At 40.4% G+C, this 26,724-nt stretch overlaps 1 protein-coding gene across 1 annotated transcript in view; it reads right to left on the bottom strand.

Moving 5' to 3' along the window:
* Positions 1-26,435, bottom strand: part of FAM91A1 (family with sequence similarity 91 member A1) — a 42,031-nt gene extending 15,596 nt beyond the window's left edge. Inside the window, exons 1-16 of the mRNA XM_081951742.1 lie at positions 26,190-26,435; positions 22,556-22,640; positions 20,887-21,038; positions 20,011-20,068; positions 19,002-19,069; positions 16,810-16,923; positions 16,264-16,354; positions 14,102-14,164; positions 11,264-11,370; positions 6,876-6,914; positions 6,629-6,741; positions 3,905-4,023; positions 2,539-2,651; positions 2,247-2,333; positions 1,348-1,480; positions 441-589 (exon numbers count right to left, since the gene is read on the bottom strand). Coding sequence (XP_081807868.1) covers positions 441-589; positions 1,348-1,480; positions 2,247-2,333; positions 2,539-2,651; positions 3,905-4,023; positions 6,629-6,741; positions 6,876-6,914; positions 11,264-11,370; positions 14,102-14,164; positions 16,264-16,354; positions 16,810-16,923; positions 19,002-19,069; positions 20,011-20,068; positions 20,887-21,038; positions 22,556-22,640; positions 26,190-26,261 — 1,563 coding nt within the window. The 5' untranslated portion in view covers positions 26,262-26,435. The remainder of the gene's footprint in view (positions 1-440; positions 590-1,347; positions 1,481-2,246; positions 2,334-2,538; positions 2,652-3,904; positions 4,024-6,628; positions 6,742-6,875; positions 6,915-11,263; positions 11,371-14,101; positions 14,165-16,263; positions 16,355-16,809; positions 16,924-19,001; positions 19,070-20,010; positions 20,069-20,886; positions 21,039-22,555; positions 22,641-26,189) is intronic.
* Between the last annotated feature and the right edge of the window lie 289 nt (positions 26,436-26,724).

A 26,724-nucleotide genomic window follows, 5' to 3' on the forward strand; every position in this document is an offset into this window, starting at 1 on the left:
TCTCTCATAATAAATACACAGGAAGTGTAAATTCCTGGGTATTTATTGTGAGAGATCTTTTGGTATCTCTTGGCTGAATTTTTTTCTATTGGAAGCTCTAATCAGATTTTTTTAAGTGTGCATGTTTGTTAAAAATAGAAACACTGTAGATCTTTATAAATGGCTATGAATAGTTATGGGGGATTTTTGTTTTTTAAAAAAAGGCAGGATAGGCATTTAAATAAATACATTAAAAAAATTGTAAGGTCCAGCTACAAGTACAGCACAACACAATGCTATGTAAATTTTAAAAGTGTTTTATTTCTCAACCGTTTCATTAGATACTCTGAAAGAGTTGAGAAACAAAACACTTTTAAAATTTACATAGCATTGTGTTGTGCTGTACTTCTAGCTTGACCTTGACATTAAAAAAATGCGTTTGTTTAAAGGATCTTGCTTACCTGGGGGGTGCAGCTGCTGGTAGGTCGAATTTCATTGGTGAGAGGTGCCATGGAGACAAGCAGTGTGTAGTTTTTGTTCAAAACTCTGCTGCAGGTGGCAGGATCCAAGCCAAGCAAGCTTTCGCAGCGTAGTAAATCCAGAGGGAAACCTACATTAACAATGCCAAAGACACTTGGAATACAGCTAGCAAACGAACATGTATACAAGTGAAAGGGGCAGAGGGAAAGGGGAAGGAAAAATCCAGATGCATGTATGCACAGAGCTGTTAGGAGAGGAGAATAACTGAGGACAAGGAGTCTACTCGGGAAGCAAGGCACACGTGGATGCTGAATGGCCCCTTTCTGACTGGGGAATAAATAGAAGGAAAGGGGAGTGGTGGTTGTAGGAGACAACAAGTTCGGATTTCTGAAGATTTGGCTCATGGTGTTTCATGCCTCAGAGACTGCTTGTCAGAATTTAATTTATAGCTTTGGCTCTGTCCTGCCAATTATCTCAAGGAACTGATAAGGTCTGTTACTGCAGTTACCTCTTTGAAGGATTATTGCCTGGACTTTTCTATGTGTGAATGCCATTAATTCACAGGAGATTAATACAGAGGGTTTTTTCGGGACAAGGAGTCTGTTTTTTGCTAAGGCTGGGTCAGAACATCAGTGTCTATCTCTGGTTGATTTTGTTTCTATATCTTAGTGCTTGAATTCTTTTCTGGCCTTAATTAGATTCTATTCCACTCCTCCTGCAATTTTAATACCACACAAAAATTAATCTTTAGAGGAGAAAAACCACACCAGCAATTCTCCGCTCCCAAATGATATTACCACGTATTTGGAACAGAGTTGCCCAAAGAGAAAGCAAGCACCGAGCACATAAAATAACAGTTTTCTACTAAAACAGATGCTTTCACTGTACCATTAGTGGGTTGCTCAGCCTGCGAAACCTGAGCCACGAGGTCCTTATTGTGTCTCAGGAACAGGATAGTGTTTCTGAGGGTAAGAGCGTGGTCAAAGTACCGTTGAGCTTCACCCTCTCCTGTACTCTGAACCTGAATAAGAGAAGACAAATATGTACTGCCTACGCAAATGCGGTTGCCACAACAAATTGAATTAAGGCTATTACACAACATTCCCAACGCAGGGATTAGGAATATGTCACAGCTGCTTTGACGCTCTATAAAGAAAAAAAATAATATCTATTACATTCGAAGCTATTATATTCCTAGTACTTGGGCAACCTGTACCATATGAAAAATGGAAGGCAAAATTCAGTATTTTAGTTAATGCTGCTGGATCCCTTTTTGTGGGGTAGCTTTGGATGCACCTAAATAGCTATATATGACGATGGACAGAAAGCTTACCTATATACAGTAAATGGATCAGGATAGAGGAGGTGTGCAAACCTTCTCAGCCTAATTTCAAAGCCCCTCACCAAGTGATCTGTTCAGCACAGTGGCACAGTGGTTAGAGTGCAGTACTGCAGGCTATTTCTGCTGACTGCCAGTTGTCTGCAATTTGGCAGTTCAAATCCCACCAGGCTCAAGGTTGACTCAGCTTTCCATCCTTCTGAGGTGGGTAAACTGAGGACCCAGATTATTGGGGGCAATAGGTTGACTCTGAATACCGCTTAGAGAGTTGCTTTATTATATAATTGCTATTGCTAATATGTAAACAGCCTAGGTTTGAATCCCAGAAGGGTATGGCTAGCTGATGAGAGCTAAACAGCTTGAAACTGATCTACACTAGTCTCCCTTTATTTCTTTGTTAGTAAAACATACATTTAACACAATCACAGGGGTCAGGTTTTTTTTTTACCTTTTCAAGTTCCACCAGAAAACTGTCCAGTGATTCATCGGACAGTTTTCCCACTTCGAACATGGTGACTGCATGACTTTTCAAATTCTGCAAGGCAAAAACGCGCCGTTGTTCATTTTTAGATATAATTCGAGGTTAAAAAGCAGCAGGAAGGAGAACACAAGATTAAAAACTCCTCTTGAATGCCGTTTGTGAAAACCAGTGCTTTAAAACTGACTTCCGTTTAAAATAAAAGCAATCCAAGAACACTTTTAACATGTTGAGTTTAATCAGACTGAGCAAGTTAACTTACCGGCGAAAGATTCCCCATCATTAAAAAGGCAGTCAAAGTTGAATCAAAGAGGAATGCTATCCTCTTTGTGTGTGCGGTAGACAGACTTAAGCTGTTCACGCTGGCTGTGTCACCTTGGAAAGCAAACAAAAAACAAACAAAAAAAAACCCACAATCAAACCAATCGAAACAGAATTCTACTAATCAGAACTGCCTATACTATTGTTGGACTCACCACCTAGTTGGGGTTGCGTCAAAGAGTGTGACGGACAGCTTGCCAAACTGAGAGAACCACCCTCTACTGCCCTCACCCACCAGCCATTGGGACATGCTCTAAATCAGGGGTCTCCAATCTTGTCAACTTTAAGACTTGTGGACCTCAACTCCCAGAATTCCTTAGCCAGCAAGGAACTCTGGGAGTGGAAGTCCACAAGTCTTAAAGTTGACAAGGTTGGAGCCCCCTGCTCTAAATCAGCCGATGTGCTATGATGTCACTGTAGGTTTGTGTCATTCTTGCAATTAAAGCCTGAAATACTACAGGTAGCTTACAACTTACTAACTTACTTACTTACCCATGTTTCCCCGAAAATAAGACAAGGTCTTATTTTCTTTTTACCCCATTATGGTCAGGAGGCCAATCCAACCGACAATCAGCTCCTTGTGTTAATCAGGCTGTGCTTAACCTGAAATGGGCTGTTTGCGGTTTCTGTTGAAGTCAAATTGCTGGGAGGCAGAGGCCAAAGGGTGGGGCTGGCGGGTGGGGCTACATTGGGTGTATAAGACACACCCAAATTTTCACCCACTTTTAGGTGGGGGGAAAAGTGTGTCTTATACTCCGAAAATCATGGTACATTAGGCAGCAGAGTAGTGTACATTGAGTGTTATCTTATTTGGGTAAGGTGATTTGAATAATCTAACAAACTCCCATAAAAGCCGCATTTCCTTTGGCTTACAGCTGGAGATAAGACAAGACAAGACAAGATACATCTTTCAGGCAGAGTTCTATAAATGTAGTGGTTTAGCATGAGATAAAGAAGAATGCATCTTCACCTTAAAATAATTCAGGGAAATTCATCCACAAAATAGGTTTAGATTTATTTGGATTTATATGCCGCCCTTCTCCAAAAGGACTCAATCAATTGCCTGATTTTTTTCCCCTCAAACAACAATGGCTCCCCCTTCACTGCTAGTTTCCCCCCCCCCCCCACATTGAATGTCTCTTGAATCCAGAGACTAGCATGTTTGAAACAAGTCCTTGCAATTCCTGCAGTAAGTGAAAAGAATCCCTGCGATACGTTGCTAGCAAAGATCAGAAGATGCCAGGCCTATTAATGAGAGGCACGGAATGATATGAACTGCAACTGATAAACTAGCGGTCAGCACTCACCTTGGTCATCTTGACTGTTGGTATCTGTATCGGTGGCAGAAGAGCCTGCCTCTTGGACCGGACTTCTGCTTTCTCCACTCTCCCAGGACAACAGCATCTTCTGTGGGTCCAAGGTTGTTCTGACAAGGGGGAAAATGTGTCATAGAAGAGCCTTATTGGATCAGATCAAAATCTGGAATCTTGTAAGACAAACAACTGTCTCCTGGGGAGTCTACAAACAGGATCTGAGGACAGGAGATCCCTCCCAGCAACTGATCTGAGTAACTGAGGTTGCGAAACTGGGCAGAACGGTCATCTCAAAATAGCATCCCATTCTAGGAGTCCACAGTCTCTCGGCAAAGATTTGAGTTACATTTTTAGGCTTTGCAGTCCCAGCGTTCACTACCCAAGCTTCTATCTTACTATCACTGAACCCACAGATTAAATTAAGACTTCTCTGGGGAACTGGTTTTAATCGGTGAAAAGGAAAGCTTTATTTGTTTTGTGAAACAATTCTGACTCCTACAAACAAACAAAAATTGAAAATGGAAATATTTAAAGGTGCGTTTTCTTTGCGACAATGAGTGGCAGCCCTTTTAGCTGTGTGCTTGAAAGTTTAACGAGGCTCCATTGAATTCAAAGGCTTTTATTTGTAGCCGTGTATAGGATTAGACCCTGATTTCATTATAAAATCAAACAGCCTCTGTAATTGAAATTAGGAATGTCAATCAGAGAGAACTTTACTAGGAGTTTGCAAGGACATAAGCCCCTTAAAACGGAAAGCCCTTTTATACGTCCAAGAGACAAAAAGTAATGATGCTGGAATGCAATCTGTAAGGGACTGTGATATTTTTCTTATTGTGTTTCCCTGAAAATAAGACGGGGTCTTATTTTCTTTTGACCCCTGAAATAAACGTGTGGCCTTACTTTCAGGGAGGTCTTATTATTTTTGAGGTGCAGGAGGCGGCGAGTGTGCTCACCTCATGGCTGCTGCTGTGTTGCAATATTTTCAGGGAGGGTTTATTTTCTGGGGAGGGCTTATTTTAGCACATGCGCTCAAAAGCCCAATTGGGCTTATTATCCGGGAGGTCTTATTTTCAGGGAAACAGGGTACCATTGTTTCACAATAAGACTACAGTGAATTAGCCAAGTTTTTCTTTAAAGTGGCAGTTCCTTACTTTTCACCTTACCCAATGTTTCATTAGCTTCTTGATGTTAGGACAACCAGCATGTGAATATGACTTGGCTTATGACAACAACTCAGCCCAACATTTCTGTGGCTAAGTGAGACAGCTGTTAAGTGAGTGTTGCCCCATTTTACAACATTTCTCGCCACAGTTGGTAAGTGAATCACTGCAGCTGTTAGTAACACGATTGTGAAGTCAATCGGGCTCCCCCCATTGACTCTGCTTGTCAGAATGCCACGGAAGGGGATCCCATGGTCCCTGGGACACTGCAGCCAACGTAATTGGGAACCAGTTGCCAAGCATCCGAATTCTGATCACGTGACTATTGGGATATTGCAGAGGTGGGATTCTACTGGTTCCGCTCCGACGTTCAGCTGGGAGCAAACCGGTTTGCTCCCACGATCAAGAGGGCCTGCCTGCCCCTGCGCTATACTGACCTATATCATCTCAGCTGAGTCGTGTGGCAGAGTGGATTGCCGTATCTCAGCTATTTTCCTCCCCAGCAGTAATGTGGAAGGCAGGTTTTCTGAAAACTGTGTACTTGTTCACAGTGCCCGATCACCGAACCGGTTGTTAAACCGGTAGGATTCCACCACTGGAAGTGCGGAAATGGTCATAAGTTGCTTTTTTTCAGTGCTGTTGTAACTTTTAACGGACCACTAAATGAAGGGTTTTAAGTCAAGGACTACTTGCATCTGAACGAAGAGCATTTAAAAAAAAAAACCCTGAGATAGAAGTCTTTGCCAGGAAAGACAGAGTGGCTCCCTGCTATGTTCTTTCTTCAGGCAGGCGCCAATATTTTAATTCAGGCAAGGGGGCCTTGGGTGGATCACTGGGTTTTCAGTTGATAAAGTGGGAGGGAAAGAAAGGAAGGAAGGAAGGAAAGGAGAGAGAGAGAGAGAGAGAGAGAGAAAAAGAGAGAAAGAGAGAAGAAAGAGATACCATATTTGGTATTTGTTTCTTAGCACACGTCACAATTATATTTCAATGGCATTATGTTTTAACTTTTATCAACTAGTTTGTGCACTGCCTTGAACACCATCTACTGATCTGTTGGTGGAAAAGCAAAATATCCATCCACCTTTTAGAAATATTTTGATTCCAAAAAGATCAAGAGCTTTTAGGAGAATATAAAGCTACTATCTGACTGCAATTTAAGGCAACGGTGTCTTTTTCTGGAATCACTAAAGGGCCACTGTGCAATCCAGGTGAAAGATATAGCTCATTTTAAAAGTTGGAAACGAGAGTTACATTTCTGCCTCAAGGTTTCCTGAAGCAGCTTTTTGCAACTGAATCTAAAACATTGTACGTAAATCCTCCACACCAGTGTTTCTCAACCGTAGCAATTTTAAGACACCTGGACTTCAACTCCCAGAATTCTCCAGCCAGCCATCTTAAAATTGCCAAGTTGAGAAGCCTTGCTCTATGCATATTATTGACTATTATCTACTATGATTCTTCAGACCAGCATTTGAATAAATGCTCAAACAAACACAGAGTAAAACTGAGGAAATTGTCCTCTTCTGCTTTCAATGTAAAATTGAATTTTTATACTTACTTTAGCCTGTTTATGGAGGGAACGTTCCGCCATGATGAATGAAGATTATCCAGGTTTATTACTTGACCCTTTTTATGGGCAAACCCTAGCCGACAATACATGGAAACAGCATTCTGGAAAAGAAAACACGATCCTTTTATCAGCACGTTGCATTTTAGTAATTTTAAGAAAGAGAAAAAGAGAGAGACGCTGAGCAATAGAACAATCAATCTTTTCGCTCATACAATTAAATGGAGTTGAGGCCTACCTTCACAAGCGACAAATCAATCTCAAGGACATTTGCTAGCTGAAAAATACACAAAATAAGTAAAGGTTACTGATGATAATGTGTGTTCATTTACATCGGCTCCATTACAACAAAATTACAACTAGCTCAACAGCTGTCTAACAACTTTGACATCAACCCACAGAGGAAAGCTAAATGGGCTGCTGAATGCCCAGATACTGGCAGCTACGTAGATGACCCTATACAAAAGGGGCCAGGTTTTGACCTTCCTCACCAACATTGGTCAACTCGGAACAGGATCCGTACCCAACATGGTGTCTCCCAGGACTCATTGTTTAAGTTGCCTCTACCCCTCAGCGTGACTCTGGTGCTCCTCGACAAAATATCCACCACATTGTGTCCGATGGTCCATCAAGAGGTTACATTGGCCCAAGGTCTGATTTTTTTCAACATAGAACATTTGAACTACTATAAGTCCACGTATTTGCCATACAGTAAATAAAGCTCCATTAAAAATGTCACACCTATTCAGTACTGACCATTTAAGAGAGCCAAATGACTGAATTATATAGTGTTTTCTTGGAATATTTAACAATATTTCATCATGGTGAAATAAAAGCAACCAATGAACTGGTCAACTGGCTAGCGTTCTAATACAACAGTAAATACATTTCAAGTATTTAGCAGAGGCTTAAGATATCAATACACTCCAGAACGGTTAATCTGCATCGCCTTATGGAAAATGCATTCTTATGCAATTTCACAATCTCAGCGGTTTTCATGGAATTGGAATACAGCTACAGTTCAGCAGCACAATATATACTTTGGAATCTAAGGTCCCCCGGCCCAAAGTTTGATTGATAGTCTGATCCAGCATAAATCAGCTTTGTTTGTTAATGTGAAGGCAGATTTCAGAGGAGAAAGTTGAAGTACTTTCAGAGCTACAGTTCATTTCACTGTCATTTCAAGGATTTATGAGATGTAGCTAGGAATCTGAGTTAATCGTACATTCTATTGGAAAGTGTTTCCTACTAGCACAAAAAGGAAAAAGAAAAGCAGCACGTTCTTCTGGTTACTTCTCCAATCTAGCACAGCAAGTATCATCACTTCCATAGTAGCGATTGAGTGGAAGATGATGTGAAGTATTATGGCCCGCTAGTGGCCAGCGGAACTGGCAGCAGAGGTGGACAGTGAGGAGGTTGGGGAGGAACATGGGCCAGTCCTGGAGGCTGTGGAAATCTTGGGACGAGGGCTCTGCGTCGGAGGCAGAGACGGGGCAGAGGCCGTCTGGCAGTGATCAGGTGCCTATGGAGCTAGACAGCAGTGAGGCAGAGGAACAAATAGAGCCTGTTCCCAGTGTGCGCATGCACAGAGCTGCCAGAAAAAAAAAGAACACCTCAGAAATCAGGGTCAATGGCCTGATTTATTGCGGCCCTCAATAAAATCGAGTTGGACACCCCTGCCTTAATGGTTTTTACTGGATCAGCTGTGTAGATAATCACGTGCGAGACCCTCCAGGGGTGTCAAACTGGTGGCATACGGACTGCATGCCTCATGTGTAGGCCACCCCCACCCCAGCTTCGTGAAGGGGGAAAAAATGATAGCAACATGATGCCGTGAGTTTGACACCCATGCTGTAGTTCAGGGGTGTCCAAACTTGGGAACTTTAAGACTTGTGGACTTCAACTCCCAGAATTCCCCAGCCAGCATGGCTGGCTGGGGAATTCTGGGAGTTGAAGTCCACAAGTCTTAAAGTTCCCAAGTTTGGACACCCCTGTTGTAGGCCTTTTGTTTGTGGTGTTTGGAGAGTATTTCTTGGCTTAATTAGCTTTAAAATCTTTGTTATCGGATGTTTAGCACACCAAATCAATAGCAGACAGTTCCTTCTAGGTGCACGACCCCAGAGTATTGCGTTTCAGTTGGATGAGTCACATCGAGCCCAGAGAAAGCTGCATTTAGCTGATTTAATTGTTTGCTATTCTAGCAATTGAGTCCAATTTTTCACAAGCCCCTCAATATGCCTGGGCAAGGTCCTCACAGCTGCTTAAGGCAAACACAAATCATATGCAATCCAAGGCAAGACAGACTGGATTTCCCTCTCCTGCATACAGATAGTCCTCAACTTACAACATTCATTTCTATAGGTGGTACCTTGCTCAATAGTAGTAATTGTGAGAGGGATCTTGGAGTCCTAGTGGACAACCATTAAATATGAGGGAATTCTGGGAGTTGAAGTCCATAAGTCTTTAAGTTCCCAAGTTTGGACGCCCATGCTCTAGTTGAAAACTGTGGAGTAGTTGGGTTTTCTTGCTGTGGCACTAGCCTTCCTCTTTACAACCGTTTAGCGACTTTCAAGGTTACAAATGAAACAAGTGACTTATGACCAGTCCCTGCACTTACAACCGTCACAAAATCTCCACTGCTTGTACATCTTGATTTGGATCTGAGCAGATGGATCTGTCTTGTTCCAAAGGTCACCTAGTGGGAGCCAGGAAGTGGGCCTTTTCGGTCATAACCTGCCTGACCTTTGGAATGACACCTCCCTGGAAATTCATATGCCCCCTGAACCTTAGTTTATTTAATTAATTTAAGCTCTGAAAATCTGGCTCTTCCCCCAGGCCTTGGACTAGACTGTTTAAAGATCCCTTTGGGGAGGACTGATTCATGATGCTATTTTTCTAAGTACTTATTTTCTGTATTCTTTGCTTTCATGTTTTTTTATATTGCTCGCCATCAACATAAAACGATGGACTTGGGTAGTGGATAAAGGTAATACAGGCAGTCCTCGACTTATGACCCTCAACTGAGCCCAAACTTTCGGTTGCTAAGTGAGACAGTTGTGAAGTGCGTCCTGCCCCATTTTAAGACCTTTCGTGCCACCGTTGTTAAGTGAACCGCTGCAGTTGTTAAGCTTGTAACACGGTTGTTAAGGGAACCTGGCTTCCCCACTGACACTGAATGTCAGACGGTCGCAAGTGAGGATCACACGAACGCCCCCCCCCCAGGACACAACCGCCGCCATAAATATGAACCAGTTGCCAAGCATCTGTATTTTAATCACATGGCCATGGGGAAGCTGCAATGGTTGTTAAGTGTGAAAAATGATCCTGTCACTTTTTGCAAACCTGTTCGACCTTTGAATGGTCGCCAAAGGAATGTTAAGTCAAGGACTACCTGTAAATCAGTGGTGGGTTTCAACATTTTTTAGAACCTCCTCTGTAGGTGTGGCCGGCTTTGTGGGAGTGGCTTGCTGGCAATGTGACCAGGTGGGAGTGGCTTGCCAGCCATGTGACTGAGTGGGAGTGGCTTGGCAGTCATGTGACTGGGTGGGCATGGCCAACTTGTAAAATGTGATGAAACTCACTTAACAATGCCCTTGCATAGCAACCAAAATGTTGGCTCAGAAACTGGCATTTGAAGCAAGCAAGTCTTAAAGCTGTCAAATTACAAGACCTTTGCACCCCCAACCCTTTAGGAAAAAACCCCAGGGATGCTTCAAGACTTTAAGGTTTAGATAGGACTCTTAGAGGCGGGCAGGGGATTGGTGAACCAGCCAATCAGTGAGTGGGGCGCGGGGCAAGCGTGGTGCGGACGGGCAGAGGGGGGCACCTGGAACCGGTTCTAAATGGCACGGTAGATTTGTGGAACCTCTTCTATAGAAGAGGTTAGAACTGGCAGGAACCCAACCCTGCTGTAAATCAATATTGGATGAATTAACATGAGGCAGAAAAAGGGCTGTAGCACTCTGGTAGAAAATGCATATAGGTAGTCCTCGACTTACGACCACAATTGAGCCCCAAACTTCTGTTGTTAAGTGAAACATTTAAGTTTGAGTTTTGCCCCATTTTATGACCTTTCTTGCCACAGTTGTTAAGTGAATTACTGCAGCTGATAAGTTAATAACCTGGTTGTGAAGTGAATCGGCAATTTGCTTGTCAGAAGGTCGCAAAAAGAGGATCACATGACCCTAGGACACTGCAACCCGTCATAAGTATGAACCAGCTGCCAACCCTCTGAATTTTGATCGCATGATCATGGGGATGGTGCAAAGGTCGTAACTGTGAAAAATGGTCGTAAGTCACATTTCGATGCCGTTGTAACTTTGAACGGACACTAAACGAACTGTTGCAACTCGAGAACTACCTGTAACTGAGGATTAAGAGGGCGACTGTCTGTCTGCAGTCCTGGAGAACTGTTGCCAACCCATATCAACAACCAATTGCTTATTTGCTGGTTTACATTTTTACAATTTATATTTGTACAGTTGTTCATTTCATCCATAGGATTCGGGGCAGCTACAGAAATTGAAATTCACTACAATATAAATGAAAGAAAAATCGAATAAAAATCAAAATAAATAAAAGCTTCCAGATATGTAGCCTCAGAGGAGTATTTAAAAAATGCCTTACCTCTGCGACGTTTGTGTGTTCATCTATGGAAACAAATATCTTGTACAGCAGAGTTTCAAAATAATCTCCCTGAACTCTGTTCATGACAAACCCTTCCAGTGGCGGCACTGAAAAGAAAAGCTATGTTTTTAAGGATATTGTTAGGTAGAAAAAGAAATGTAATTTATCAAAATAAGAACATACAATATCATTTCTGCTTCTCTGTCTCAGAAGAGAAATTACCGTATTTTTCGGAGTATAAGACACACCAAGATTTTGAAGAGGCAAATTTTAAAAAAAAATGTTTTTGCACTCTGCAAACCTCCCCAAAAGTGGCAATTTTTCACGAAAACGGGCCCGTTTCTTTTTTTCTTTTTAAAGGGCATGAATAGCCTTTAGGAGGCTTGTAGAGTGCTCGTGGGCCCCCCCAAAATGAGCAAAAACCGCAAAAACTAGCCAATTCTTTGTCAAAAAAAGGGCATTCATAGCCTTTAGGAAGCTTATAGTGTTCCTAGGAGCTGGGGGGGGGGGCAAAATTGAGCAAAAAAATGTCCCTTTTTTTGCTCATTTCTGCCCTCCCCAGCCCCCAGGAGTACTCTATAAGCCTCCTAAAGGCTCTGCATGGCCATTTTGGTGAAGGGGGCAGGGTTTCGGGAATCAAAAAAAGCTGTATTCAGTGTATAAGACGGACCCAGATTTTCAGCCTCTTTTTTGAGGGAAAAAGGTGCATCTTATACTCCGAAAAATACGGTAGCCTTTGATAAGTGAATGAGATACAGTCACAGACTTATTCTTCTACTTGTACTTTACCAAATACAGGTAGTCCTTGACTTATGACCATAGCGGAGCCCAACATTTCTGTTTGCTAAGTTGAGACAATTAATTAAGTTTCGCCCCATTTTACGTTCTCTGTTGCCACGATTGCTAAGTGAATCATTGCACTTGTTAAGTTACTAACATGGGTGCTAAGTGAGTCAGGCTTCCCCAATGACTATTCTTGTCAGAAAGTCGCAATAGGTGACCTTGGGACACCAGGAGTGCAACGGTCATAAATATATGCTGGTTGACAGATGTCTAAATTTTGATCACGTGACCATGGGGATGCTACAATGGTCATTAAGTGTGAAAAATGGTCTAGGAGAAGAGACTTATATCCATTGGAAAGTTGCAGGTAATAGGCCTAGGAGTGAGCTTGCAGGACTCACTGAACCAAAGTTTTAAACTACCGTATTTTTCAGACTATAAGACGCACCGGTGTATAAGACACACCAAGATTTCAAAGAGGTAAGAAAGAAAAAAAGTTTTTGCCTTCCCTCAGCCCCCAGCAGCACTCTGAAGGCTTCAGCAGAGCTGCGGCAAGTCAAAAAAGACTCTGTTTTTGCAAAAAAACAGCCTGTTTCTCGCAAAAATGGGATGTGGGGGTGGGGCTTCAGGAGGCCCAAAATGGCTGTATTCAGTGTATAAGACGCACCGACATTTCCACGCTTTTGGGGGGGGAAAGGTGCATCTTACACTCTGAAAAATACGGTAACGTAATGGAAAAATGTACCAGACATATTTCTAATGTGCTGACTTGTGTGCTGCATTTTCTGCAAAGCAGGTACTTGTATGGATATATTTACAGCAGGAAAAAAATGAGACTGTGGGAAATGAGGAACTGAAAGTAATGAATGGCTGAGAGTTTCAAATGTACACAGGTGTTTGCAGAGAGTGACGGTCAGTAAGAATGTAAGAAAGAACAAGGGAGTGAACTTATGGTATGTGCATGTTATTAAAAAAAAGAAAGCATAAGAAATGTGAATTGAAGTGAGAATGGTGTCCTTTGCCCAACAGCAGTCTTTATAGGACCTGCTATGTGTCATTGGACCCCATTGCAATAGTTTAATAATGTAAGTTTTGTTGTGGAATTGCATTGCTATGTTGGCTATTCATGTTCCAAATTGCTCATGAAATAAACACCTGAATCTTAAAGTAAGATGTATTGCTTGTGGTTTATCTGTGTTCCTCCTTATTGGGACATTTTTATAACAGGTCATAATTCGGGAGATGCACCCGAAGACTACAGCTAGTTCAGAATGCGGCCGCGCGGGCCATCATGGGAGGGACAAGATACTCCCATATAACACCACTCCTGCGCGAGCTGCACTGGCTGCCTGTGGTTTTTCGGGTGCGTTTCAAGGTGTTGGTTACTATCTTCAAAGCGCTCCATGGCACGGGACCTAGTTACCTGCGGGATCGCATCTCACCTCATACATCCCTGCGACCAATCCGCTCTCACAGGGAGGGACTCCTCCAGGTGCCGTCCACTAAGCAGTGTCAACGGGCGGCGCCCAGGAGTAGAGCCTTCTCTATGATGGGCCCAACCCTCTGGAATGACCTCCCCCCCGATATTAGAACTACCACCGACCTCTGCTCCTTCCGACAGAAGCTTAAGACCCACCTGTTCCAATTAGCTGGCTTAACTGATTTATAGTCCCATTTTAACCTCCTGGCAAACATCTTATTGGGTAGTTTTTAAGGGTATTTTAATGTATTTTAATGTTTATTTGTATTTTAATTTAAATATTGTACAGTCCACATCCTACCTCCTCCTTTTACCTATTTGTATATTTAAGTATACCCATATTTTGTATTTATACTGTTTTAATATGACTGTACACCGCCCCGAGTCCTGTTTAGGAAAGGGTGCGGTTTATAAATTAAAGTTTATTATTATTATTATTATTATAATTCACTTTTTACAGTGCTGTTGTAATTTTGGTCACTAGGCAAATGACTGTAAGTTGAGGACTACCTGTAGCAATATTCATCACACACATACCATAAGGCTTTAAAAAAAAAACAGACACACACACGTACCTGCTATGCAACTGTCATCGGATATTGGTACATCAAGGTAGATAAACCCCTTATTATATAAGCCTAGGGATACATAAAAGAACCCCATTATCGTAAAAGTTTCTCATGCAGTGTCTTCAATCAATTTGTTGTGCCGAGGAACAAAGAACGTGAGACAGAGTTCAGAAAATGGTACATGGAATACTGACAGTTATGTCCACATTTTTCTCTAATCCAAATTAAATCCAGTTGCTGTTTTGAAAATTAATCCAAATTACTACACTCATGGCATAGTATTGAATAGAGATGCTAGTAAGACAGGATACATCTGTGGCACAGACCTGAGAGACACAAAACTCATTCTCTAAAGCAGTCTTCTCAATCTTGGCAACTTTAGGATGTCTGGGTTCTAAGACATCTTAAAGTTAACTTTAAGAATTCTTTGAGTTGAAATCCAAACATCTTAAAGTGTCAAGGTTGAGAAACCCGGCTCTAAAGTATCTTTCCTTAATGATTCTTTCAAGACTGAAATTAAGACTAGGAAATATGTGCACACACAGACACACACAATCATACACTCACACACAAGTATGTTGCTTTTTTGATGAGAGATTTCCTTTGAACAAATTCAGATGAAGATTCCCTCCCAAAAAGCGGCTGAAAATTTATAATTACAACTTTATCCTTATGCATATTTGCTTAAAATATGATTCACCAAAATCCAAATCCAACTGTGAACAAGAATTAAAAGTACAGGTATGTAATGAATTTCATGTACATGCATGTAATGAATTACATGCACTTTTAATGTACATTAAATGTACATTTCATAACCGCATTCTCTAGAGCTTGGAAAAAGACATTTTAGCTGAAAAAGTATCTGCAATGAAACCTTGTTGTAACAGACCAGTAGAAAGGGGTTATGTCCATTATTTCCAAATGCCTGTTAAATTGTCAGTTATGTTATTTGCAGCAATTTACAATCTTATGTTCATTTGCATAATGATCTCATTTAGGGTTAATTACATCATTATGCCAATTGTCAGAAATGATGTGAAATTAATATAAATTTAATTTCCTTCAGGAGGATGCCTGGACAGAAATCTGGTTAACTGCATACAAAATCCACTAAATTTCTTTTGTTAAATTGTGGTTTCACTGTTTATCAATAGTCACACATAATTATGTTAAAATCCCAAGTGTTAAACAAATAATTTATTGGTTCTGTGCCGTGCTCAAATATTTCCGATAGATTAAATTTTGCAAGTAAATTCCACCAGCATGATTCAGATGACTGAGACACTTATTCTATGTGCCGGGAGAGTTTTTAATTATTAAGGCTATTTGCAAATATGACACAGCAAAACTATTTTCTAAATTGAAGGGAAATTCCAAATAATACCCGATTCAGCATTGGGATCAGCTGTTCTAACAAAGATACAGAATAACAGAATTGAAAGAGACCTCAGAGGTCTTCTAGTCCAACCCCCTGCTCAGGCAGAAAACCCTGTACCATTTCAGACAAACGGTTGTCCAGGCTCTTCTTTAAAACCTCTAGTGTTAGAGCACCCACAACTTCTGGAGGCAAGTCGTTGGTTAATTGTTCTGTCAGGAAATTTCTCCTTAGTTCTCTCTTTGTTCAGTTTCCATCCACTGCTTCTTGCTGGCATTCAGGTGATTTGGAGAATAGGATGACTCTTCCTTCTTTGTGGCAACCCCTGAGATATTGGAACAATGCTATCATGTCACCCCTAATCCTTGTTTTCATTAAAGTAGACATACCCAGTTCCTGCAACCGTTCTTCATATGTTTTAGCCTCCAGTCTCATAATCATCTTTGTTGCTCTTCTCTGCACTCTTTCTAGAGTTTCAACATCTTTTTTACATCATGGCGACCAAAACTGGATGCAATATATCTGGATGCAGATGTTGAGACAGTACAGAGAAGGGCAACGAAGATGATTAGGTGGTCTTACCTAGTCATTATAAAGTGATATTAATGCTTCATATAATCTTGATAAAAAAGGGGAAACGTCATACAGCAAAAGGTAAATGCCCAAATTATTTTCTACTCATTGATTCTCTCTAATATGGATGCTTTCCAATATTTTAACTTAAATCTGTAACAAAAATAATATGCAAAAATTATTCTTTTGTTTGGAAGAATAAAAACATGTAACTCACTGTGAACAACATTGTAGTCTAGGACTCCCGCAAGCTGAGGACCTGAATCAATGATTTTATCAACTGCAATTTTTTCACAGGGTGTGCATATCTAACAAGGAAAGGATGTATTAAATAATGTATGCATAACATGTTAAAAATTATTTGATGTAGAGTGGTCAATGAAGAACACAATCTATGCCTATGCTGAAAACCCACTGTTGAATTCAATGCTGGAATAAATTTCCCATTAGAAAAATATGCATATTTTCTATCACGTTAATTCAGGATCACTTAATGAAATTGTACTTAGTAGAAGGTATAGATAGATAAAAAGATTTTTTTTGCAAACACTTACAAAATTAGTTTATGAAATTAAGCATAAGCCACAGCTTATTACTGCTGCAATTTTCAAGCTTTATCAAACATAAGTCACCCAAAAAAAGTTTCTGATCATAACAGCTCAGGTTTTTAGGTTCATGACCTGGAAGTGGAAGTAAACTTTTTAGCAGTCTGCCTACAAAGCGTAAATCTAACTGAGCTGGAAAAAAATAATTTCATTTATACCTTAATGTCATCCTCTGTGATGTAACCGGCTTGTATTACCCACCAAGCTTCAATGGCAATTTCTACTGGTTTCATGGGTAGCAGGTCACGGGCAGTTTTCCTTCTAAAAAATTTCTAAAATGGTTTAAGAAGAAATTAGGTTTACAAATACAGAACACTCAAACCTTTAAGCATACCACTCCTTCCCCCTGATAAGATTGTCCTTATCATACAGCTGGGGAATTCTCGGAGTCAAAGTCCGCAAGTATTATGGTTGCAAGTTTGGAGACCTCCAATGTAGACTGAAAGTGAGCAACTGTAGTAGGTTCTGATCCATATTTCAGTTTCACCCACATAAATTTTAAGTTCTTTTTAACTGAAGCACATGCATCCATCTGAGAAAAAAGTATTTGTTTACCTTTTTGAGAAGACAAAGACAATGATAATAAATACATAGGCATAGGGATTACCAATCGTAGATCTCCAGAGTCTACAAAGAAAGCTTTGCATCAGAGGTACCCAAACTCACCGATCCCTTTGTGAAATTTTAAATTGGAGACCAACTCCCAGACATTTATTATATGAAAATAATTTATTAAGGGTAGAACAAGAAGCAATGGGTGGAAACTAATCAAGGAGAGAAGCAACTTAGAACTGAGGAGAAATTTCCTGACAGTTAGAACAATTAATCAGTGGAACAGAAATTGCCTCCAGAAGTTGTGAATGCCCCAACACTGGAAGTCTTTAAGATGATGTTGGATAGCCATCGGTTTGAAACAGTATAGGGTTTCCTGCCTAGGCAGGGGGTTGGACTAGAAGACCTCCAAGGTCCCTTCCAACTCTACTATTGTATTGTATTAAGCATTGCTTTAATTATTAATGATAAGAATACCAACCCTTTAGGATAATCCCTTCAACCCTTGGAGCTGATCATTCTGGAGAAACCTTCCTTTCTTGGTCACATTAAACACCCTTGTTCTCCTTACCATACTGTATCATACAAGGACTTGCCTTGGCCATCATTAGAGAGCTCATCTTAGAAAATGTTGAAATAATTTTATTAGCTGCCCATTCATTTTAGGATGTGCATAGATAGTCCTCAACTTAGAATAGTTTGTTTAGTGACTGTTCAAAGCTATAACGTCACTGAAAAAAGTGACTTAAGACCTTTTTTCACACTTACAACTGTTGTAGCATCTCCATGGTCAAGCAATCAAAATTCAGATGCTTGGCAACGGACTTATATTTATGACGGTTGCAGTGATCCAGGGCCACCTTTTTTGACATTCTGGTAAGCGGTCAATGGGGAATCCAGATTCACTTAACAACTGTCTCACTTAGCAACAGAAATCTTGGGCTCAATTGTGGTCTTAAGTTGAGGACTTCCTGTAATTGAAAAATGCAGAGGTTTACCTTCAAGGCCACAAGTGAAAGAAAGCAAGAAAGCTTTCCATGTGCTGAGCCTTATCAGAAGAATTTTTCCAGGGAAACTGAGTAAGCAACTGGCTTCAGAAATTTCTCTGGAGCGATGCATACACATCATTTTCCAAGCTGTCTCTGAAGGCTGAGATCTTTTTGATTTCCCAAGACTTTAAAACTTTTCAGCCAAATTGAATCCATCGCCCCATTGGAGCACTTTCATTTCTGGGAATATAATTCAGTCACACATTTATAATATTGTCTGATCAGTGCTACAATGCTCTTTTTTATTTTCAGTGCGTTCTGTTGGAGGGCAGGGTATATTTTTTTAATTTAAAAAAATGTATTGATTCTGTGGCAGGATGATGATGGCAGGATATTTATTGCCATATTTACTTTCTCTCCAGAAATTGAAGGAAAGTCATAGACTAAAAAAAAATGACCCTTATAACTTGGCAAAGACTACAGATGACCAGATGCAAACAGTGGCAAGCCAGTAACTCATAAACTGCCAACTGTAACGTGCCAAAACAAACTGTCCTTGTGGGCAGCCTCATAACTCACCAAGCCAAAGAACTGGAAATCTGAAAACACTCCTTTTAGGTTATTTAAAAAAAAAACTGCCTAGGCACAATATGAGTGCTCAAAACTATGAACATACTGTGTTTCCCCCAAAATAAGACATTATTATCCAGGGGAGGTCTTATTTTCAGGGAAACAGGGTATTTGTTTTTATATCAACCTCTAAACAAGAGGCCAATAGTAGATCAAATGGAAAAAAACAGAATACATACTTTTGATGATCTACATTGGTTCATCAGATCAATATACTGGTTTCTTCCTATGCCAAGAAGTCTTAAACCTGGGGGGGAGGGGGGAGATAAATCTCTTAAAAACAGAATTCTATTTTGAGAAAAAGTATGCCCCCCCCCCCCCTTTTTGCTCTATAACCCAAAAAGGCACCCTTAAATGGGCAAAAACAGTAGATGTATCTGAACAACATCATTTGTCATTAAAATAACATTCAGTTGAAAATAGTCATTATAGTCTGGTTGGCTGAAAACAAACATTTTGTCTGGAATTATCATGCATTTTTCTAAATCTAATAATCTAAACATTATCCTTGATGCAAAAGTTATGTAAAAACTTTATCTGAAAGACATCTACGTTTGAAAGCAGTCATTTTTAAGTTGGAACAAAGAAGGCCTGCTTAATTCTCCTAACAACTTGAAGATTTCAAACAGGATATATATCCTTGTAGCAGCTTTTTATCAAAGACAAGCATTGTTTTAAAAGTTTTTCCTGGAATTGAGTTTTTAATCCAAGATCTGTATTTGTGCAATGGAAAAGAGAACGGGTAAACCTGCAAAAGACATTTATTACAAGTTATAGCAATCTAACTAAAACATTAGATAATCAGAAAACTAAACAAAGATAGAAACATTACTCAGAGCAGTTGCTTCAATGACTAACTGCAAAGTGACTGTAATTGAATGGCCTAAATAATCTAAATAGAATTATTTTGGTTTACAGCTAAAACAATAGACAACTATTTAACATCATCTGATCATGCAGAAAATTTATTTTGTTAACTTTCGCAATGTTATTCTCTTATCGCTGTCTCTTTTGTTCTGTTTTCAGATGGGAGAGATTTACTTTTAACTTCAAAAATTTTCTTAAACAAGTATTGCAACTTCAAAAATAGGAACTATCAGGCAGCTGGACTTTCAAAACTAAGAAATTCTTTTTAAAAAACTAGGCACTTATTTAACACACGTAAACAGAATGTAAGTTTATACTTACAGTCTGCAGCAGTAAAATTAGGCAATGAATCATAACTTTTTTCACTGTTCATTATGTCCTTTTTGAAAAGAAAAAGAAAAGTGCAAGGTCAATTCAAACCAATCACTGTACTTTTAAAGTTCCATTGCTGTACACTGATGCTACATCAGTATGTAATGCAAATCCTAAATCTTGTATTTCAGAAAACTACTGATCATCATTGGAAGTTTTAAAGAAAAAACTGGACAGCCACCTGTCTGAAATGGTAACTGCCAATTAAATTTCTTCCCCATTATACATGTTAATTCCTTCAAAGCTGCTTCTTTGATTGGAGAAATTGAATGGAAAGCCCCAAATGGAATACAAGTAATGCTCAATTTACGACCATTGGCGACCATTCCAAACTCATGACTTACCTAAAAAAGGTATGGGGGTTGCAACTTGGCTATGAAGTTCCCACAGTTGGGTACCTCATGTGACTACATTTCAGACACTCACCAACCTGGCCACATTTAGGGCAGTCTGCAATGTCCGCATGTCACATGGCTTCATTTTACAAGTTTGGCTGAAAACTGGAAATTACTTCTGATTTTTGACAAAACCAGGCCATAGTGAATAACGGGCTCGCTTAACAGCCAATATAAAACAGATTGAAAAAAATTGGGTGATGTGACAGACCCATTTTACGACCGTCATGACATGGCTATAATGGATAGGCTCTATTATGGTCTTATGTTGAGCACCATCTGTACTAATGCAGCTCAAGGGATATAATGTTTCCCAATGTGTAACAGCCTAAGAAAAAGCAAACACTAGACACGTGTTTCCAGTAGGTAAATATTACAGGGCAATAGAAGGAAACAGTGCAGTTCTTTTTAAGTATTTATCTAAACTTACCTCCATTATTCCTGTGTAATATGAAAAAGGTGTTATCCTCAAACCCTTCACCATGATGTCAGACAAATGGTAAGGGTACAGCATAAGATGATCTCTGCTGTATTTTAACAGATCCTCATAGTATTTGCGTTCATCTTTCTTGATGTGCTTAACTGGGGAAGAAATGAAATGTTAGAACAACTGTCTTCTTAAATTAGTTAATAACAGAATCCCATTTTTAAATGGGGTACTAATGGGGTATAAATATGTCAATGCGAACTAGTTTACTTGCGCACAAATCTGAACAATACCCTCTGCATCTGTATAAGTAAGTAAGAAAGACAAAACAAGACAGAATTATTATTATACTGATATCTGGGGCCCAGTGGGAGAAAAATTATATTCTTAATTTATTATTGAATTGTTTTTTATGCTTCATCTATATGAACTGCCCATCTCCCTCAAAGAGAGACTCTAATACCTTACCTTTGCCTATAGCAAGATTATTTTCAGCAATACTAAAAAGGCAGAGTATAATGACAAGGGGAATGGATTGATGGCCAACCTTTCCGGACCAGGTGCCCAAAGCGTGCATACATGTACAAGCGTGCCCAACCCCCCCAAATGCAATGCATGTGTGCCCGCCAAATGCCCCCCGCATGTGCAGCAGAGACTCGCCGACCAGCTGGCCAACGTGCGTGCATGCATGGCGAAGCTGAACTGGGGTGACGGCTCACCAGTGGTGGGTTCCAGATGCCGTTCCAACCATTATGGTTGGAACAGGCCCGGCATCGCCTACATGGACGCGCACCCTGCGCGCACACACACGCAGTGAACGCATGCGTCGTACCTGCCAGCGACGCCTCCGCAAACCTCCGTGACGCTCCAGCTGCTTGGCAGAGCGTCGCACAGGTGCTGTATGCCCCAAAGGCTTAAAGGACAGGTAAGGAGCTCGGGCAGGCGGGTGGGCCCTCTGGAGCACAGTACCCGGTGCTCCAGGCAAGCTCCGGTACACCCATACCAGGGTGTACCGCCTGCAACCCACCACTGCGGCTCGCGTGCCTACAGAGAGGGTGCTTCGTGCCATCTGTGGCACGTGTGCCATAGGTTCGCCATCATGGATCTAAGATGTGTCCACACTCATGGGTGCAAAAGAGGGAGAGAATGGTTTAAAGTTTCTAGATTATTGACAGATATGACCTTTCTTTCTCCTATAAATAATCAATATAGAAGTAACTGAAAAGCCTTAGTAAATATTTTTTTGCTGGTATTCAGATACTAGCATCTGGTGGCATGTGGAATTAATTAAGAAAGAAGACCAATCCAAAGAATTCAATGAATATCACTTTTATCTTCAAAACTTCCAGAGTATTTACTTAAAGCGTGCATCTCATTCATTTTGCTCGGATTCGAGACTGCTTACAAACACAAGTGTTGGGTTTATTTCTATCTACATTTGTCGAATTCTAACAAAACACCTTGCCTTTAGTTGCTGTCATTGTTTATAATGTTTTACAGAAAATCATAAGTATTGGTGTAATTTCTTGATTTTCCTTCATAAATTGGTCAATGCACTCCAGCAACAAAATTTTTTTATTAGGGATCTTTTTTTTCAGCATGACCAGTATTGATAGCAGAGCTGCAAAATATTTTCCCTTTCCCAAATTTCTATTATTATTTTTTTACTCACCTAAGTTATTTCGGTACCGAAGTTGATTGCGGATACTGTACAGTACAACCTGCTTTTCATAGTCTCGTTGTGAGTTTCCAAGACCCTGTGAAGCAAACAAATCACATTCATTAAGATAAGCTAATAAAAATTTGATGAACATTTGGATCTTCAGAGATTAACATCCACTCTTTCAGCTTGAAAAAAACCACTCATCTTAATGGATTACTTTTCAAAAAGATGCATGATTGACTTGTAGTAAAATGAATGCATTTTTACCTAAAAGGGTTGTTATAAAATGTGATGATAAAAAGTAGTTGGACATTTTTCTCCAAATACAACCAATTCCTAGAATAAATTTGCATGTAATTTGGGGGGAAAAACATCTGCAGGAAAAAATACTGGAAATACTGTTGGTTTTATTGAGGCTGGCTGTGATTCAATTACTTCCCATTAGTCTTATGAGGGTAAAAACTGTAAGGACTAGGTACAGAACTTGTTGTGTGCACAAATACAATTTTGAGAATGGAATCAGCATGAATCTCAAAACTGTAGCAGTTTCTAACATTCAAATATCACATGATTTTTATTTAGATATTCAATTTCTATAGCCAGCCATCTCAACCAATGCCTTTATACAACATAAAGTATCAATGATATATCAAACGTATCATTGAAAATCATTGAAACATATCCATGATTTTAAAGAACAATATTGCAGACCTATTTTTAAGAACGGTGTAAAAAAAAAGATCTTCACATGATCCTTTTAAATGCCACTACTAAATGTTGCCACTGTCTACCTATGGGTTCTTGAGAGCAGTCTGCATCTGAGATTGCAAAAGACAACATACCAATTATAGTGCAGTATTTAAACTTAAACCAATAATCAGATTTTGTAAGAAGCCAAAAATGCAGAATGAAATTTATTATTCATTATCCTGGAACCGAGGAATGAAAATTTGGAATATCCAATCTTGGAAAATCAATGGATCCAGCTTTTAAAACACAAAATATGTATGATTTAAGAATGAAATCAACTCATTAGAAAGTATTCTTTCATAACTTTTGGAACTTTCAAAGAAAGTTTAAAAATTGTTGGGCATTTGGTCTTTTCTGCTGGAATTGTAAGAAATTTGATATTCGACTTTATTTTTGTTTCAGATCATAGCATTTGTTAATATACTTTGGGAAAGAAATGCAATAGCTAAAGGTGCAAAGATGAACTATGTCTGTATTCTGAAACATGGACTTTGCCACTTCATGAAGAACTTTGGCTCTACCAAGTCTGGTGCTGACAAAGAGTATAAACCTAAGTAAACGGAAATAAATGTCTTGATAATAAGAAGTGTATTCAAGATATGAGTTGGGTTTTCTAGTTTTTAAGTCTATGTTCTTAAAAATGAAAATTCAGATCTTTTTAGTACTAAGTTTAAAGATCAAAATTAATTTTATCTCAATACAACATGGATATACACCTTTTTTTTGTAAGTTTCCATGTTTTGGTATATTATTTTAATTACTATAATGTTCTTTTCTCACTGTATAGTCATGTTTTGTTGGTGTTGCCTTTGCTTCTATTGCAGCGTAATAGAAGTATTCTATTCACTACTGAAAACATTAAGACAATTAAGTTTAACACTAACAATTAATTAGGATGTCAATATGGCACTGATACGAATGATACAAAGTTACCGGCTTGCAAAACAAACACATGCAATTCTGGCATAAAGAGATTATAACAGCATTGATTTTTAACTGTTTCACATCATGTGTGCTGGATTGTGCACAAGAATGCTCATCTCTTTTAATCTGTGATACTGGGAAAGGTGGTAGAAAAGAGAAGAGAATGACCAGTAATAAAGGGAATGGACCCAGTTACAGTGACAATGATGACCTGAATGACAGGTGACTGGAAGACCTGAAAGACCAGGTGAGGGACAGTTCATGATGGAGGGACTCTTTCTATGTGGTCACTAGGAGTAAAAAATGACCTTATGGTATATAATCAATAGCACTTCAATCTATCAAGCAGAATAGAGCTGGAAGCCCCCTGCTCAAACAGGAGACCCTACACCATTTCAGACAGGAGTCTGTTCAGTCTTTTCTTAAAAACCTCCAGTGAGGGAGCACCTACATCTTCTGAGTATTTAACATTTAGTAATTTCAAGTTATGTCTGCTCAACTTCCTAACCCATAATTGTCTTAACCATACTTTATTGAGCTAATCCAGTTCTTAAGTGATCTTAACTAATAATGCTGTCCCCGCAAACTACTTAATTCAAGGGAGCTAATTACATTTTAATTTAGAGCGGGTTTTTTGTGTGAACTAGTTTTAGACACGACTCTTAATATGCTACTGTGGCAGAGCCAAATAACCTGGAGCTGAGGAAACATCTGAGAGACTTTATAGAGATTCTCAGTCATCCAGGTCATGGTTGTCCCCAAGATGCTTTTTCAGGAGGCAACTGGACTTTATTTTTGTTGATTTTTTTTTTTTTTTTGAAGAAAGAAGGAATTTATATTCCTTGCAGACAGCTGGTCATTTGCATCCTTTTCAAAGGTTGTTGAAGCACTTGGAGGTGTATGCATGTCTTCAGGGTCACCTGAGTAGTTCTTGTAGTCTAATGAGCCTCTAAAACAGTGGCTCCCAACCTTTTTTTGGCGCTGCCCCACCTAAGCATCTCTAAAATCATGATCCCCCCCCCCCAAACATATAATTCTTACTTTACTCAAAAAATGAACTCTACATATGGAGGAAGCCTAAAAGGCCATTAACGTGGTTTAAACAAGGTTCAAATTGCCCCCATTAAAAATCAAATTGTCCGGTTCCCGCCCCCCCTGCTCTAAAAGGATGCAAATGACCAGCTGTCTGCAAAGGAATATAAATCCTTCCATTCCCCACTATCCTATCAGAGCTGAAGAAGCTTCTTGGAGGAGAAGTGAAACGTCTTCAAAAGAAAAAACAAGGAAGTGCAGTTGCCTCCTGGGGGGGGGGGGACATCTTTGGGATACTTGAGAGACTGTCCTCCTGTCCATTTCATTAATGGCTCATGGAAGATCATTAGCTAATCCTTTGCAGTGCCTTAGGTTCAACCAACGCTCTTCCAGTAAAAGGGAACCGACTTTCGGGTTAACGAGGCCCTAAGGCAGGGGTGCCCAAACTTGGTAACTTTAAGACTTGTAGACTTCAACTCCCAGAATTCTGGGAATTGAAGTCCACAAGTCTTAAAGTTGCCAAGTTTGAAGACCTCTGCCCTAAGGCAATGTGTCTCAGTAAACTTGGCAACTTTAAGACATTTGGACTTCAACTCCCAGAATTCCCCAGCCAGCAAGGAGGACGCAGGCGGCCACTTGCGTGACTGCCCTGGAAAAAGGGTCATTGACCGGGATTGCCTTAAACCTCCTCGGACTGCGGCTCACCCCGTTCCCAGACAACGGGGGCCTATTGCTCAGGAGAAAGAGGAACTGTAGCCCGCTGTGCTACATCGGGAAGGAAGGAAGGAGGATAAGAAGAGGAATTTCCAGCATGGACAAACGGGGGGAAACGACTTTTGCCTCAGCCTGAGTGGGCTGAGTAGCCCGAAGGGTCAATTTCGCGGCAAGTCAGAGGGGCGTTGCTTGCGTATGGGTGCCGGGAGGGGTCAGTCGGTACCTGCTTAACGCTGGCGGGGAGACGGGCCCAGGGGTAGTTGTGGCGAATGTGGAACTCCACGTCCACATTCATGGCAGGTTCCCCGGGATGGGGGTGGAGCGAGCAAGGGAGGACGGACGGAGGGTTGGCGGGCCCCAGGTGCTCTTCGCGGCCGCCTCAGCCCCGCTTCTGAGGCGACCCTACGCAACTGCTCAAACTTGCCTTCCGCTCCCCCTTCGCCGCTTCCGCGTTGTGGAAGCCGGCGGGCCCCGCCCCTCCGTCTACGTCAGTTCCGGCTCTGAGGAGCGCTGGAAGGAGCGAGCGAGCGCGCGTGCGTGATGGCGGGGAGAAGAGAAACGCGCGCGGCGACTCTATGGGGTCCTCCTATCTAATGAATAAGAATAGAATAGAATAGAATTGGAATAATAGGAATTGGAATAATAGGAATAGAAATAGAGTAGAATAGAATAGAATACAAATAATAGGAATAGAATAGAAATAGGAACAGAATAGGAATAATAGAAATGGAATAGAATAGATTAGAAATAATAGGAAT

Source organism: Natrix helvetica (genome assembly GCF_964273705.1).
Source record: "Natrix helvetica genome assembly, chromosome: 4".
NCBI lineage: Eukaryota > Metazoa > Chordata > Lepidosauria > Squamata > Natricidae > Natrix > Natrix helvetica.